This window comes from Sturnira hondurensis, unplaced genomic scaffold, assembly GCF_014824575.4.
Source record: "Sturnira hondurensis isolate 20B ecotype Veracruz unplaced genomic scaffold, ASM1482457v3 Scaffold0025370, whole genome shotgun sequence".
NCBI classification, from domain to species: domain Eukaryota; kingdom Metazoa; phylum Chordata; class Mammalia; order Chiroptera; family Phyllostomidae; genus Sturnira; species Sturnira hondurensis.
In genome coordinates, this window is record NW_028098001.1 from 7179923 (window position 1) to 7197125 (window position 17203).

At 35.1% G+C, this 17203-nt stretch overlaps 1 protein-coding gene across 5 annotated transcripts in view; it reads right to left on the reverse strand.

Moving 5' to 3' along the window:
* Nucleotides 1–17203, reverse strand: part of ORC3 (origin recognition complex subunit 3) — a 63641-nt gene that overhangs the window by 25930 nt on the left and 20508 nt on the right. For all 5 annotated transcript variants that reach the window (XM_037039362.1, XM_037039360.1, XM_037039359.1 and 2 more), the window contains 4 exons: nucleotides 15334–15467; nucleotides 14797–14860; nucleotides 4629–4745; nucleotides 3688–3767 (listed from right to left, as the gene is read on the reverse strand). In XM_037039362.1, coding sequence (XP_036895257.1) covers nucleotides 3688–3767; nucleotides 4629–4745; nucleotides 14797–14860; nucleotides 15334–15467 — 395 coding nt within the window. The remainder of the gene's footprint in view (nucleotides 1–3687; nucleotides 3768–4628; nucleotides 4746–14796; nucleotides 14861–15333; nucleotides 15468–17203) is intronic.

Consider the following 17203-nt stretch of genomic DNA (forward strand, 5'->3'; position numbering starts at 1 on the left):
GAGCCAAGACCAGCCACTCACATGGAAAAGTCACGGTTAACAGTTTGGGTGGATCCATAAATTGAGTGGGATGGAGTATCAGGGGATTTTCAGGGCAGGGTGAACAGTATTAGCCACGTTGATGGCTGGACATATCTGGTTGTCTGAGATACGGCACCTTCTTGCTGGCTCCATGGTTTTTTGTGGGGAAGGGCTCTAAAAAGGGACAATGGCTTCTGTCTGCCTTTCTGTCTGGAAGAAAGCAGTCCCCCAGCTCCCACCTTGATGCCAGATACTTCAGTTCCTCCCTGTAGGCCCCTAGTGTCTTTTGAGCTACTATCCTGATGCTGCAGCTCAGAGGAAGTTAGTCTCAGTAATTTCAATTGTGGGTTCTTTATGGGGTAACTGCTTGGGATTCCAGAAGTTTCTTCCACTGGCTCAATCAATCCCTGTTGGTTTTTGTAGCCAGAATTTATGAGGATTTATCTTCCTGGCACTTGGCTGGGGAGTCTGGTGTAGAGCTGGGACTTCTCACTTCCGAGATATTTCTCCTGAATTTTTATCCACCACACATGGATGTGGGACCAACCCATTCCATGTCTTTACCTCTCCTACTAGTCTGGATGACTATGGTTTCTTTAATTCTGTGGTTGTCAGACTTCCATTTCATTGATTTCTGACTGTTCTGAGTAATGGTGGTTCTATATTTTAGGTGTAATTTTGATTTGGTTGCATGAAGAGGCAAGCCATGTTTTTCTATGCTGCCATCTTGACTGGAATTTTCTTGTCTTTTTGGTAAGAATCATATGAACAGTGCAAGGTGATATCTCATAATGGTTTTAGTTTGCATTTCCCTGTTGATCAGTGATGTTAAACATCTTTTCACATTCCTGTTCTTTGAAAAAGTGTCTATTCAGACCATCTGCCCATTTATAATCAAATTGTTCAGGGGTTTTCAACTCTGTTGTGTAAGTTCTTTATATATTTTGGATATTAACCCCTTATTAGATATATGACTTACAAATATTTGTTCCCATTCTGTAAACTGCCTTCTCATTTTGCTGATAGTTTCCTTTTCTGTGCAGAAGCTTTTTAGTTTGATGTAGTCCCACTTAATTATTTTTGTCTTTGTTCCATTTATTTTTGGTGTCCAAGACATAAAATCATTGCCAAGACCAATGTCAAGAAGTTTGCCACTTACATTTTCTTCTCGTTTATGGTTTCAGGTCTTATATTCAAGTCTTCAATCCAGTTAGAGTTGATTTTGTGACTGGATAATATCATGATCCAGTCTCATTCTTTTGCATGTATCTGTCCTATTTCCCAATATCATTTATTGAAGAGACTCTCCTTTCTTCACTGTACTTACTATATATTCTTGACTCCTTCTTCATTAATTGCCCAAATATGTGTGGGTTTATTTCTGGGCTCTGTACTGTGTTCCACTGATCTATGTGTCTGTTTATGCCAACACCACACTCTTTTGATTACTGTAGCTTCATAACACAGTTTGAAATCAGAAAGCATGATTCCTCCACCTATATTCTTTCTTAAGATTGTTTGCCTATTATTTGGGGTCTTTTGGGGTTTCATACAAATGTTAGGAATTAAGTTTTAATTCCTTAAATGGTCAGAAAATATTCCATTAAGTAAATCTATGGCTACTGAAGCATATTACTTTCCAGAAAAAAAAGGGTATTTCAAGGGAGATATTGCTTCTAAGGTACTTTATTTTTAAAAAATTCAAATCAGAAATGTTACTAGACTGTGGTTCTAACAGTACTTTAGTTTTTCTTTCCAAAGTAACATTCAATAATCATTTTATTCTCAATTTCTCTCATGACTTGAATTGTTTAAAGACAGGTAATGAGAATGTCTGGTCTCCTAAATTCAGATGATTCTTACTTAGGGTGCCAAGCTGACAAGTACCCCTTACTTCCTGTCTACAACTAATCTGTACAAAGTGAAAAAATAAATCCAGTCCAGAGGTTCCCAGATTCCTTTTCTTTAGTAGTGCCCATTCTTGCCTGTCCTTGCTGTAGCTGCCATATTTGATGTTTCGTGTTTTTCATATTCCTATATTCCTGACCTTAGCTTAGAAAAATGACTAAAACTTTGTTTTCTGTTGTTTCTGCTTTATGATATCCCCAAATCCATAGGTACAGCTTTGAAGGCAGGACTGGATTAGAATCCTGGTTCAATCAACAGTTAAGAGAATCAGGCAAATCACTGAAACACTCTCTGTGCTTCTGCTTTCTCAGCTGTAAAGTGTGGCTAACAGTATCTCATGCTTGAGTATTAGACCAGAAAATGCACTGAAAGTGCATAATGCAGTGCCTGGCACACTACAAGCCTCCAAACACAATCAGTACAACTATTAGATTATTTTTATTGCTCCTGTTTCCTTATCCTAGTTTGGAATTGGTATTTTTGATCCTTGACTTGTACCCCAAGATTGACCAGGCCAAGGGAGATATAAAAGGAAAAGAACACATTCCCTCCCTGACAAAGGAACCTACGAATTTGGCAATACCAAATTAAAGAAACAGACTCACCAATCACAAAGTTTAAAGAGAAAACTCAGCAACGAGAATCTACTAGGTGTTTGAGATAAGTCTGTTAACTTACATAGAAAGCAACAGAAGGCTCAGAAATATTTCAGTTGAAGTAAATAAATGCACAGAAATCTCTTATTGTCATTTTAAAAAGGTAAATACAATATAGCTTTTCAGTAGCAACCTAGTTTCCATGAGTAGTTATTTTCCCAGATTGCATTATAATTAGTTTCCTATCTTAAGCTGCACCTGCTAGATCACAGAACATTTGTATTATTAAGTCTCTGGACTGAAAGTGCTTTCAATGTGAATTTTCCTCCTACTATGGCCATCTGTTCTTTTCTTGTGGGTCCAAAGGAAGCCAAAACTTAATAAATACTCAGTTCTCAAATTTCTTTATACTTTCATATAAGCATTTATATCCACTGAGGAAAATTATAAGACTATATGCAGAAACATAACTCACACTTGATTTTCCTTCTCTCACTGTCCAAGTGGTTGCTATTTTTATGGAAGACTAAAAGTTACCATACATATAAGAAGCCAAGAAAAACAAATGATTGTAACTTTAAAAGGTACATTTGTCAGGGACAGTAACTGATAACAACTCTAAGATATCTCATTTATTCATATAATATTAGATATGTAATTTATGAATTACCCAATGTTATTGTGGATAGGGCCAGCTCAGGTAGGGGAAAGCACTGAGGCCACTGCCTACTGGTGGTTGCCCATCAAGGTCAGCCGTGACCTTCCTCACAGGATGCATTTCACCTAGTGATGCTGCTCCTCCTCTCATGCAGGTAGGGGCCATCGTGAGCTCGCTTTCCAGGACTCCTTTCCTGGCCATCATGTCAGGCTGGCTAGATTAAAATTATCCATACCTCAGAGCTCCTGGTATAGTATTACTATTGGACTAAACAAACACTTGTTTTACTTTAAAAATCACAAGTTCAAATATAAGCTAAAACCAGCAAAGAAATGGACGGCTGCCACATTAAAACACTGTAAGCTACACACATAAATTCAAGGTACATACAAGCAATAGAGATAACAAGGCTACTTATAAAACTCCTTGGCAGGCAAAGGTCTGGAGGAAGGTGTCAGTTACTAGCAGGCTTAAAGCAGACTAAAAAGAAAAAAAACAAACTACCTCAGCAGCTGCAAGGCTGATGCATACTCCTCTGAATCCCATATGTTCTTTTCTAAACATGTGCAGTACAGCTCTCTGATCTGCAAGTGAACAGCACACTTGTGAGGAACCAAAAGTGATGTACCAAAGTCTGTACACTACTAGTTTGACAAAATCCACATAAATGGTCCAGACAAAAAAAATTAATGTTATTAAAAACCATTTTCTTTAGATAAGGGAAAAACTGGCATAAATCACATGGATCAGGCTTCATAAAAACATCATTTACATATAAGCAAAATGAAACTCTACTGGGATTGGGACTGGCTATTATCACTGGTCAGTCTGCAATATGGAAATCATAAAAACAATAATGCAGTTATTAAAAAGGAGGCTTAATGGCAAGAAATCATCTTATGAACAAATCATTTTTAGATATTTATTCTCCAAACTTCTGAGATAAGGATACAGAAATTTAGGGACACAAAATTCCTCCATTAACACCCACTGTACAGAGGATTTATAGTAGGCATGACGCAAAGGCCAGCAGAGAGGAATTTTGCAAGCAGAGGTACTGCTTCTCTTTTAGTTCTTAGTACAACACAAGATTAACCATAAAGCATTCTTAAACAGAGTTTTTCCATTTCACTAAGATGGAGAATCAGCTTTTAGTTTTAAGTGATGAAAAGTACTAAAAAGAAAAGGTAAAAAATGCCTTAGCATAGGATATTGTAGTAGAAGCAACACCACTGGGTTTCAAGCGGTTGTTTTTAGCTGTGGCCATCAGAAGAAAACATACTGTTTCAATGACCAGTAATGCATCCAGCTGAATGGATTTAGATTAGCACTCACTGCAAGATTTAAATCTATTTCAAATTCTGATGCCAGAATGCTACCAAAATCAAAACAAGAAACTACCAATATTCCAACTTCACAGATTCCAAATGAGGAAATTGGGTTACCTGTCGACCCAGCGGGTACTTGGGAAGAGAGGAAGTGAACTGATGAAGACATCTCAAAATCAGAAAGTAATTTGTATGGTAAACTTGCAGGTTTTCTAGTAATGATTGTGTTTCCTCCTAAACAATCACAGAATACATATGTAAGCCAATAGTTTTTTAAAATAAATCTTCGTGGGTATATATCATTCCTGAAAAATTGACAAGAAATGGTTCAGAATTATAAATTATCCTCCTTAATTCTGAGAATTTATAATGTGCACAAAATCCAAAATAAAGGGTAGATATTTTTGATTTAGTATCGAGTCTGCTGACATTTTAGACACACCAAAATCAATACTGTAATTTCCTATCTACAGTACTGCCACAACCACTTGGCCCCCTAACATAGAAGTGCAAAACAGCACTTTGCTGGATGCCTGCTTGTGCCTATCACGTGCGCCTCAGCAAAGCGGGCCCATCACCCTCTACCTCACTGGCATCAGAGGGTGAGGAGACAACCAATACCAACGTCATTAATAGTTACTGAGCTTTCACTTGTGATGTATGCTTTTCTTCAAGCACTGCTAGCATTGTGTTTGAAAGGGAAGAAAACACTGTAGAAGCGACACCACAGGTGATTCTGCGTTTTGTTGAGAATGTCCAAGATGTACAGCTTTTATTTATTTACCTTACCAATTGAGAAATAGTGAAAAAGAGAAATCTAAACCCAACAAGCTTTATATAATTTAGAATCCAGCAAATATAATGTAAGAGATAGTGTCTTAAGAAACCTATGCCATGACCAACCTTATAAATCAATTTCAAAAGGATTTTGGGGGAGAAGGAAAGTTGAGGGGAAGGAGCATTATGTTTTCTAGAACCTTTTGAAATAGTTTAGAAATGATTTTAAAATCAATTCTCATCCTAGCACTTTTTAGGCCTCAAAATATTTTCCTAACTGCTTACTTCTGCAATGTTTTCTTAAGAGGATTATGATCTGTGGCATGGTCTTCAGGTTTTTTTTTCTTCTAAGAAGTCAAATAAAAGACTTTACTAGGGCTCTTTTTTTTTCAGTAATATCTTGCAGATATTAATTTTAGCAGTCAATCATGCAAAAATAACACCTCAAGTATCAATAAATTCAAGCAAGTCTAATCCATATAAAACAACAAATCTGAGATATTTTTCCAAACGCTAAATCACTGGAAAATCAATTCCTTGTTCAGCAATTTATGGGTCATTACCTGAAAGGCTGGGGCACATCAAAGAAAAGCTTTTAATATCAAAATGTTTTTCCTCCAAGTATTTAGTTACTTGGTAATTTCAAAAATCTAGGTCTCCTATCATCAGTATACACAGTACTTTAACCACTGGGAGATCATACTTTAATTCTACACTGACGGCAAGCCAAGGAATTTCAAGTGGTGCGCCACAAGAATTTTTAAAACATGCAGTACCTGACTGTATAGTTACGGGCACTAATCTCTTTTCCCTTAGATTGTCAAATAAAAAATGACAACACAACAACAGCTGTCCAGTGTGAATAAATCAGAATTACACCTGTTTTTCCTCAAGATTGCAACAAATATATTTTTGAGGTACCACAGAATTTTATTAATTAGTTTATGTGTGCCATGAGATGAATAAGATTGAAAATTGTTGCATGTCACAGCTATAACGTATGACATAGGGACTGCATAGAGCCAATAATTGCTTCCCTTGATGAATGCTTAAATAGATTTTAAACAGGAGGAACATTCTGGAGAAAAGGGAATCTATTACTGAATGATAATCATACTTTCTGCTACTTGGACTAGTTATTACAAGTGCAATTTATTTTATTCTGTGGAGTAACTATATGCACAAGTAACTGAGTGACAAAGTAGAATTGAATAAGAATAAGAATATATCTTCCCTGAATATACTTGGATGAGAAGAGAAAAGAAGTATTTCACAAAGTGTAGGCAATGTTGCACACTCAAGGAACTGTGCCTTGGAGTGTGAGAAGAGAGAGATGAACCTGTTTTTCTCCCAGATGGTTTTAGACCCTTCATACTTCTCACTGTGTGATTCCGCCCCTGTGTTGAGTGGAATTCTAGCATTGAAGGAAACATTTTGTTTTGTTCATATAACATGGCCAACTATTTTCACCTGGTGCTCAACTGAGGAAATGGATTTCTGGTTCCAACACTGGAAGTAAAATTGGCAATGTTGGACTTAATAAGAGGATATCTGTTATATATTTCTGAAGGAATTACAAGAGTAATTTTGACCTTTCCAGATCTTCGTCTTATGCGCTGACTTTAGAATCTAATCACCACATAAGATTCCACTTTATTTGTTTCTGTGTTCTCAGCTGCAGAATATATCACAAATGATTAACTTCACTTTTTTCATGTAATCTGTTCTCTAAGTTCTTTTCTTTTTTAAAGTTCTTTGTCTTACAGAGACACGTATCTTTACATATTTTTACAGATCCAGGCCAACAATTCCTTGCACCTTATGATCACTCTTTTATCTACTCAAGCCTGTAAAAGGTTCTGATGTATGAGAAAATTTCCCACCTAATAACAGTATAGCAGCATCACACTAGGAACATGCACAACGCCTGCTGAAGTAGTAATCCTGTTTTCATGTATTTAAATGTTTCCTCCAGCATCTTTTCTGTACATTAATCACAGCTGCCACTGTTTTATTCCATAATTGTATTTAGCATGATTCTTTTAGAGAGCAATACACTTTGCCTAGGAATACTATTTATTTCCCAAAGAAATAAGCTTTCCTCTGTTACTGAAACCTGAATATCTCTTCGCCTTTACTAATTTTTGATACAGACATGGGAACAGAAATATTTCTCTACTCTAAGAAAAACACAGCAAATACACAGCAGCCTCCTTACTCTTCCTCAAACATGCCAGACATGCTTTAACCTCAGGTTCTTTTCACTTTTTCAGGTCCTTGCTGTCATTGTTTGGAATTCTTTTCCTCCAGGTTTCTGTATGTCAAGCTCTGTAACTTAGGTCTGTACTCAAAATTTACCTTATTTAAATTTTTGATCCTGCTCTCATATACACCAAACTTCATATTCCCATTTTCTCCCTCATTGTTTACTCGTCAACAATCATCACCGATACTTTAACTATTTAACTTGACAGCATGTAAGATCCATGAAGGTAGGGGTTTTTGTTTGTTTTGTTTACCTCTGTACTCTCAGCATCCAGATTAATGCCTTGCACAAAGAAGGCACTCAAGACATACTTACTGAATAAGGAAGTGCATTAATTCTGAAGACCAATACTCAGTCACTCTTCTAAATAAGAGCAACTGCTTATTGTCTTGCTGGATGTGGGCCAAATTTACTAATTTTTCAAAAGAAGACAAAAGTTTGAATTTGTAATGTAAATTTTCTCAGTTTGTAAATGTTGATTCAGATTTTCAAAAAACTGATATGGAACTTAAAAAAAAACATTTATATTGGTCTGTGGGTTGCCAGTCAATGTGTAACATACACTTTTAAAATCCACTGTCTCCAATCACAGCAATCCTGTCATGTATTGAAAAGTCATCCATGTACTACTGTTCACTCATATGACAAGCCTCTATCTTTCCCGAGCTAGTTACTTCCTTTGGAGGAGTAGCCAATGGCTGTGCAAAATTTAAATACAGGTACAGAAAATACAATCAGGTAGAATTACATTTGTCATGCTGCTTTGTTTTTGCATTTATTTCTTTACTAATTTCTACAGTACTTACCACTCTTGTGTCTACATAATATGTATAGGGGTAAAGAGTGACCTCAAAAAGATTTTGAAAATGTAAAAATTACTGTAAACGTTTGTAATTTCTTTCTTTTAATCAATTTACTTAGTAAAAGCTGGTGAGACAGTTATACTGAATTTTAGAATTAAGAGACAGCTGTCCAAGAACACAGGATATTCTTTCACTCATCATCTTGATAAAGTTTTTTTTTTGTCTCATTTGAGGAAAAATGAGAGAAGGCTGACAATGTTTCCCAAACCTGACATCATATTACAGCTCCCTAACAGTGTGCAAAACCACAGCTTTCTCCCAGGTCTTGGGTGGCACGAGTGCTAGCCTGTCATCTGTCTCAGCCTTGTTCTCTGTATTCCTGCCCCAACAGTTCAGATCAGGAGAGCTCGATGAAAGGTTGGACTTGAACTGCCAATTTCTAGCACACTACGAGGCTAAAGCCTTACTCGTTCGATTACACTTGGTAGTTTGTTTTGCCCTTGTTTTCTTTTTTCCATTTTTCTTTTATTATTTTTCCTAATAGATTTCCCCCTTCCTCTTGCCATTTAGATTTGTCAACAGCAACAAAAAAATTAAAAACCCCAGAAAAAAGAGTTGTGGGCAGAGGTGAAAGGCAGGTCTCCACCAAACCCATGAACTAATATTGTGCCTTTTTTCATGAAGCACCAAAAGCATACTGAATGAAGTATGCTTGAAAGTATACTTGGAAGTATACATTATAAGTATATTTATACTATATAAGTATACTTATAATGAAGTTCTTGCTCTGTGACTTCAGATGTTTCATTTCCTTTGTCTTGGCTGCAGGACTTCATTTGTAAAATGAGCTTGCTGAATCAGGTTGTCTTTCTAATAGTAATGCTCTATTACAATTCTAAGGAATTCAAGATTTACTTTCTGCTCTCAATGGATTGTAAATCTAGTTGAGCACACAGGCATAAAAACAAAACATTAACAAGTCAGAGTAATAAAACTTCAACTGTCACCTGCAAGGGAGGGAATATAAGTTTTCTATGTAGCATGAAGTTTAAGCCTTTAAATGGTTCAAAACATGCCAAATAACTTTTAAAAAGATTTAAATAAAAATATATACCCTGATTTTCTTAAATGAAGAATATGAAATTAGTAATTCATTAAATATACTGACATAATATAACTTCTTACTGACAAGACCAGATCAACATGAATAGCAAATCAATTACTGCTAATATAGATGATGCTGTTGGTGTAGAAATCCCAGGATTTAAATGGACCTAATTGAAGTTATGGTGTTGGGACTTGCTTAAAAATTTTTTTTAAATAAAACATGTGTTATCTGTGTGTCTATGTAAATGACATTGCACATATATAACTATGCAATGGCATAACTACATACAAGGTCTGTCCAGAAAGTATCCGGCCATGTAATATGAAAAATAGAGACAAGAAAGGTACAAGAAACACTGTACAAAGGACAATGACACCTCAGTCCCCTTCAGTGTAAGCACTTTGGGACTTCACACAGTTCTCCCAATTGCTATCAGCTGGCTCATCATATTTTCCTGAATCTCACTAAAGGTGTGATATCTCTTCCCTTTCAAAGGTAATTTTTTTGGTAAAAGCCAGAAGTTGCAGGACACCAAATCTGGTCTGTAGAGGGGGTGCTGAGTCACCTGGGTAATTTGATGTTTCACCGAAAACCTTGTTGTGACAAAAGCTGTCAATCATCAGTTGCCCATAGCTGTGGCCTTCTGAATCATCCAAATAGTTCCATGGAAGAATGTTCAAGTTTAATGCGAATTTTGATGCAGATTCGTTGCTCTAACTCACTTAGTGATTTTGAATGGGATGGCCACACAGTACACGCTCACTCCAGGGCTTCTACTGCTTGCCCCCTACTGACTAGTACAGTGAAGTCATCATGTTCACACACGTGCATTCCAGTCCACTCTCTTTAGCTGCCAGGTCACACTGATGTCACACAAACCATTCTCATTATATTAACAATGGCTGGACTTTTTCTGGACAGACCTTGCAAATTTGGTGGGGTTAAGGGGGTTGTTTCCTTCACTTGCTTTAATTGGAGAAGCAGCATGTAGTGTTTCCTACCTGGCTATCTGAATACAAGGCTGAAGCTGCCTTATTCCAAGTAGTTTTCTAAGCATCCTACAAATGACCTTCACTATTACCTTGCCACAGTATTTGAAAACCCCATTTCAGATTTTTCAAACACAATAAAAAACCTTAGGCACCTTCTCCTCAGCTTATACTAATTATTCAATGAAGTGTCACAGAAAGTGTGTGGGCTTTGACACCAGGCCTAGATAGTAAAGATCTTCCATTTGCTAATTGTGACACTTTAGATAGGCAAAGTACTTAATCATTTTGTGACTCCCCCATCAATACAAAGGGATGTAGAGACATCTGTCTTATGTGGTGCCTGTGACTCACAAGAGGCAAGTCATAAAAACAACTAATTGGGGAAAAGCTGTTAATATTCTCCCATTTCCCCAAAACATTTGCTCATGGAAAAAAAATAATTTTTCATTATTTAAAAAACCTTTCCAGTATTTCAAGACCAAGTGCTTTTATTATTATTATCAGATAATGATGACAATTAGGCAATAAAAACTAGACCACAATCTTCTTAAAACACAATTTTAGGCATAAGCAATAACAAAAATTGTATCATAATTATAGTGAATTTGCAAGTTATTTCAGGCTCTTTTGACCTCTCAATTCCTCATGAAATATAGTTTCCTAAATTAGAGGTTTAAGTTAAAAAAATAGAAAGCTTAATTACTAAAGAACATTATATGGCAAAAGCATGGTAAAAACATATCCAGTCACTGTTCCTGCTGTTTCACCTAGGTTGTTTTCACAACCTATAGTTGTCTAACATAATAATTTATTTATCTTCGATTAAACCTATGCATTAAAATAAAATTTAATGAGTAATCTAAATGATTTAAACCAGTCAGAAAAAAATTATTATCAACCTGTTTAATGAACAAGTACATAAAATGACAGCATTCTAGAGCCAAAAGAAACTCTAAAGATTATTTTGTTAAACTTCTTTTAAGGGTTTGAAAGCTATTGAGTCATCAGAAGTTTCAAATTAATGGGAGCTGTGTAAGCTTTTTCTGCTTCAACTTAGTAGACTTGATTGTTAATTGTCAATCAACAATTAACAATTGCCACTCTATGTACCCAGTTGCACTGTACAGTTGTTCAAGGCACCAACTAGTCAGAAATGAGAAAATGCACAGAATTTTTCGTCTTCATCAGCTGTAAATGGCCTTCTAATAACCAACCCTAATTTAAACTTTGTAGTGAATTTTCTACAAATGTGCATGGTTTAGTCAGCTTAAATTTTTTTTTAAGATTTTATTTATTTTTAGAGAGAGGGGAAGGGAGAAAGAAAGAGAACAAAAAAACATCCATGCATTGCTTCTCATACATACCGGGACTGGGGACTGAACCCACAACCCAGGCATGTTCCCTGACTGGGAATTGAACCAGTGACCTTTGCTTTGTGGTACTATGCCCAACCAAACTGAGCCACACTGGTCAGGGCAGTCAGCTGAATTTTTAAATTTAAAAGTACATTCTCAAAAAGCCCAGTTCTTAAGTTATAAAACACAAAGTTGGCATACAGTTTTAAGCCAGTATTTGATAAACTAAAGGTCTAATAATTTTAAGGGAGTTGAAGTTCTTTTTAAACATCTTGAGTCCAGAGGATAATTAAGATGAATCATTTGTTTAGGCTGGGGTTTCACAAATTAGTTGTACACTTAAGGAAATAAGGTAAAGGTAAGATAAACAACATTCCCTCTGGGGAGTCAATCTAGTTCAGTGGTTCTCAAAGAATGGTCTCTAGACCAATAGTATCAGCATTACCTGGAACCCTGCTAGAAATGAAGAGCCACAAACCCAGAAACTCTGGGGATGGAGCCCAGATACCTATTTTAACAAGCCCTCCAAGTGATTTTGATTTGTGAACCACTGGTTCAGTTCATCAGGGTAGAGAGGAAAGTAGGTTTAAATAGGGTATAAACAGTCCAGACACAAAGAGTATATATTTCTCTGGAATAAACTTTGAGCTCTATGTCAGAAATCTGAGTGTAGAAACTAGGTAAAAATAATAAAACTCTAATAGTAGGCACATTTATTTAACTATATAATCTATATTACTACATAACAGAATATTTTATATTCTACATATAGTATATAAAACAATACATAATATATAAAGCTGTATTCATACTGATATCTTAATTTTCATTATAGTGAAAAATAAATAGTAGCAATATCATTTACATTTATAAAGTTTTAGTTATATTTGTTTGTAACTCACTCTCATTTGCAGAGCAGACTTAATCACTAAACCTGTGAGAAAATTGTACTGGGAATTATTATCCAATTTTATACATAAAGAAATAGAGGCTTAAATAGGGTAAATACACGTGGCTCTTGAGTAGCTGTAGTACAAACGTAAATTTCTGAGTTCAAGATAAGGATTCTTCCCCATATCATGCAGCACCATATTATAATGTGAAGTTTTTTCCAATTTTTAAAATTGTGATAAAATACACATATAACTGATTATCATGTATTTTAAAACAAAATGATTAAAAAATGAAGCATTATAATAAGAATAAAATATTCAAAGGCACTTTCACTCTACACTAGAATAATCGACAGACATATTCATTTTTTTTCACAGATATCTTCTGTCCTTTGAATTCATCAGGTGCCCTGCAGATAACTTTTTCAGAGTAAGGTACTAATCTTTGTGACTCCACTATGTAAGTCTCAAGAAAATAAGCCTTTAATTGATAACATATAAAGCCTTAAAATGAATATGACAAAGATAACCAACAGGTTGATAAATGCAACAAGAACAGGCACAGTAGAAATAAATACTTAGAGAATACACAAAAAGTTACTGAGAAGCAGAGATTAGTGTTGCGCTAGACATTCTATCATCTCAATAGTTAAAGGTACTCTTCAGAAAAATCTATTCCTGCCTGCTGAAAATATACTCCTGACAGAAAATTCTAGCAGGAAATGCACTTGGCAACCAGCTTACTCAACAGAGAGCTATTCTATCTGATCTTAAAAGGTTTCAGTGAATACACAACACATCCTTTTCCAGTGGTTCTTAAATGTCCTCTCTACTAAAATAACCTGCATTAGAGTTTGAGGACTTCCTACACTGCTCTGAAAAGGTTACAGAAATTATTAAAACTCAATCTAGAGGTAATTTTACATTAAGGTCAAGTGTGGATTCTGCATTAGAAATAATGTTTAATAAAAGCTATTCACTGTAATGTTATATGTCAATTGTATCTCAAAATAAACCCATTCTCAATATATTTTGAGAATTTACAAAAGGTAGGTAAATCAGTATTTAGAACAATACAGAATGCATGCCCTCTGAGAACTAACATGCTTTTATTCAAAATCTGAAAATATGTAAAACTCACATATAGCGCCAAGGCTTAACTTTGATGCCACCTTAATTTTACCAAAATTTTCTAACAAATTTTCCCTAAAAAGGGCATGAAGAGTATAAAAATAGGTGACATTACGAATTTCTGTCTATCAGTAAGAGACTTGTTAAAATAAACGTGCATTCATTCAATAAAATATTATGCCAATTTTTATTACTGCTATGTAATGATTTCCTAGACCAGGTGCAACACAAGACGTGGTGCGGAACAGTGTATGTAGCATACTTAGTTCTGTAAGACTGGGGAAGAGACCCCCATAACATATACAATTACTTGTATATGTGATGAATATCTCTAGAATGATATATAAGAAACTAGTAACATTGGCTGTAACCAGGGAGGGAAAGAGAGCAGATACTACCTTAGCCTTTTGAGTTATGTACCATGTTCAAGGATTATGTTTTTAAGAAAAAAAAAATTTCTTTTGATCACCCCTAAGTTGTCTGGCTAATTCATGATGTTTTAAGCTCATTACTTCTTTCATGGCATTATATTATCAATATATAACATTTTATCAAATCAATACCACCTTAGTATTGGTCCCAAAGTTACATAGCTTCTATGTGCTTTTATTTATGACAACCTTTAAAAGTATATTAAAATGAAATTGCTTGCAGATTCCAAAACTGTCACGTGGAAAGAAAGCTGAGATCTAAGTGTTTTCAAAATATACCATAGGAGAAATCTAATATTCTAGTTAATATTTTCCTCAATAAAAAAGTCTTACCTCTTAGAGGAGGTTTTGTGTTATCTTTAATAGTCACATTCCTATATGATTACCAAGACCTACTACTGCATTCTGCAAAGGATATTAGATGGACAGATATATTTTATAAAATTAACTCAATAAATACTACATGCAGGTTGTTTTTAATGAAGAAAACAAAGAGAATAAAACAGAATAAATACATCCACACTCCTACCTTCAAAAATCTCTCATTGGTCAACAGTGCAACTTGCTTTTCTGCTGCTTGCTTTTCCACGTACCTAAAATGTTTATTTACATACACAAAAAGAGAAATTAAATATTCTAAATATTTGACTAGCATACAGGGAAAATAAATACCTAGTCACATGCTTTCATTTCTTTTCAACAATAAATTCAAGATGACAGTCACGCTTTACAGTAATTTTTAACTCTATAAGTCAGCCACAGTTCACCGTCTGGAGGGTCTTCATAAACAAAGAACAGAAACTCCAGAAACACAAAACGTTATTTATAAAAAGCAACTATGGAGAGCTATAAATTATGTCCTCCTGTAAAAATATTTTTCTTTATGCCCAATTTTCAAATCCAACACAGAAATCTCACAATTAAAAACAGAAGGGTTTTAATATGAGCTAAAAAAAATTACAATTATTTTTTCTTTCTTCTCTTCAAAAATAGCTGGATCTGAGAGCATTTGTTTTGCCCCAAACTGTATTGTAAGATATGCTGAATATGTACTTCTTTTTCTTACCTCCTAAATGATGGAAGACGTCGGATGTTTTCACATTGATTATCAGATAAAAAATGTATTCTTCCCTTGGCTTCTGGGAGATTACAGCAAAGAACACTGAGGGGCTGGGAATAGAAATGTTCTAATAGAGAAAGCTGAAAAAAATGTAAAGATTAAATACATTCATTACATTTTGGCAGTAAACCTTCTGCTCAATTTTGCAGTTTAAAAAACAGCAGTATTTATGAACTAATATACCTAATGTCACCAATAACTGCAAACCATGCATAACTGGCTATATACCTAAGGTGCCATTTTGTGGACAAGGTCAGAATATTATAATCTCTGAATTATAAATGAAAAGAAACTAATGTAAATGGATAAATTAGCTAGTTTCAGAAGAACCTCACTTACATTAACAGAACAATAAATGTAGTGGTGATCGGACTGGGGTGTGACCTAAGGTTCTAATTGATGCCCCAAAACTCTTAAGAAAATACCAATCTAAAGCCAGTGTAAAAACTGGTCTGCTAAAATAAATAAGAATGTTACAATAGTAGAAGCTTTACCTACTGATAAAAAGAATAGTGAAAAATGAGAACAGCTAAAGAAAATGTATTTTTTAAATTCAGTTTTATTACATACACATAGTCTAGTATCTGATAGATATGAGTATTCCAGTAACTAGAATGCTGTGGTCTCCATTGTATAAGGGAAAATGATTTTCCAGATTCTACTGTAACTGGTAAGATAGATCTCCTAACTCTCCAAATGTTAAAATCTTTGACTCTAAGCAACCTTCTCATGACCAGTTTAGTTTTTCCAGATACCTTGATACTGGAGAGACAGTTCTCTACATAGTAGATAAAACACATTCTGATCACTGCAAAATATCATTCCCCATCACAAATTAATAAGTTAACATGCTAATTTATAGATCATCCTTAAGGTATTTGAGAGCTTGTTTCTCCCTGGGTAAACTGGTCATTTCTGAGCCTACAGAGCCGAGGATCAGAAACCCAAGGCTGGAAGAAATCCTCCAAAGGAAGGAAGTACAAGGAGGCTATAAGGCAACAGGCCAGACTCACTCAGAAACAACTACAATTTAGCTCATGCCAAACGCTAAATTATGTTTGCATATATTAACATAACCTTATTTCTTATATTTCTTATTTCTGTATTTCTATATAGAAATATTTCTATAGAAATCTTATTTATTTTTCAATTATATTAATGTAATAATACTTATTCTAAGGTTAACACCACTTTTTAAACATGAGAAAAATAAAAATCAAACGTGATAAGGAACTTCCTGGGAAGGAAGAAGTCAGTCACATGAGCTACAGTAGAGCTATAAATGCAATAAGGACCCAGTATCACCTACCTATTTTGTTCAAGTGCATTCTCAATATCTGGGTCAATTAATAATTTGGTTAACACATCCACCTCAAGTGGGAAGGACTTAAGCATATGTGGAACAATCACATGCCCTAATGTACCTGCTACAGAGATCAGGGCTTACATTTACAGTGATCTGGAAAACTAGACAAACAGCGCCTAAATGTTCTGCCACTTATTACCTATGTGCACTCGGCCAAGCTACTTAACCTAAACCTGCTTTTTCATGTGCAAAACTAAGGGTAATAATACATATTAGTGAAACAAAGGAAATAGTTCGTAAGTCCCTAGCCCAAAGTGGGTGCTTAGTAAATTATCAGAAACCTATAAAGTCATCCAATCTTATTTGCTTTATTTTACAGTAAGAAAAATGGGACCCAGAGAGATTAAGCACGTGGTTAACGTCCTTTTCTTCCCTCACTTTTTCAAAGGTATTTGGGACTAGTTAATATCTCCCAAAACTCTTTCTTACCTTGACTTCCATGACATTCTG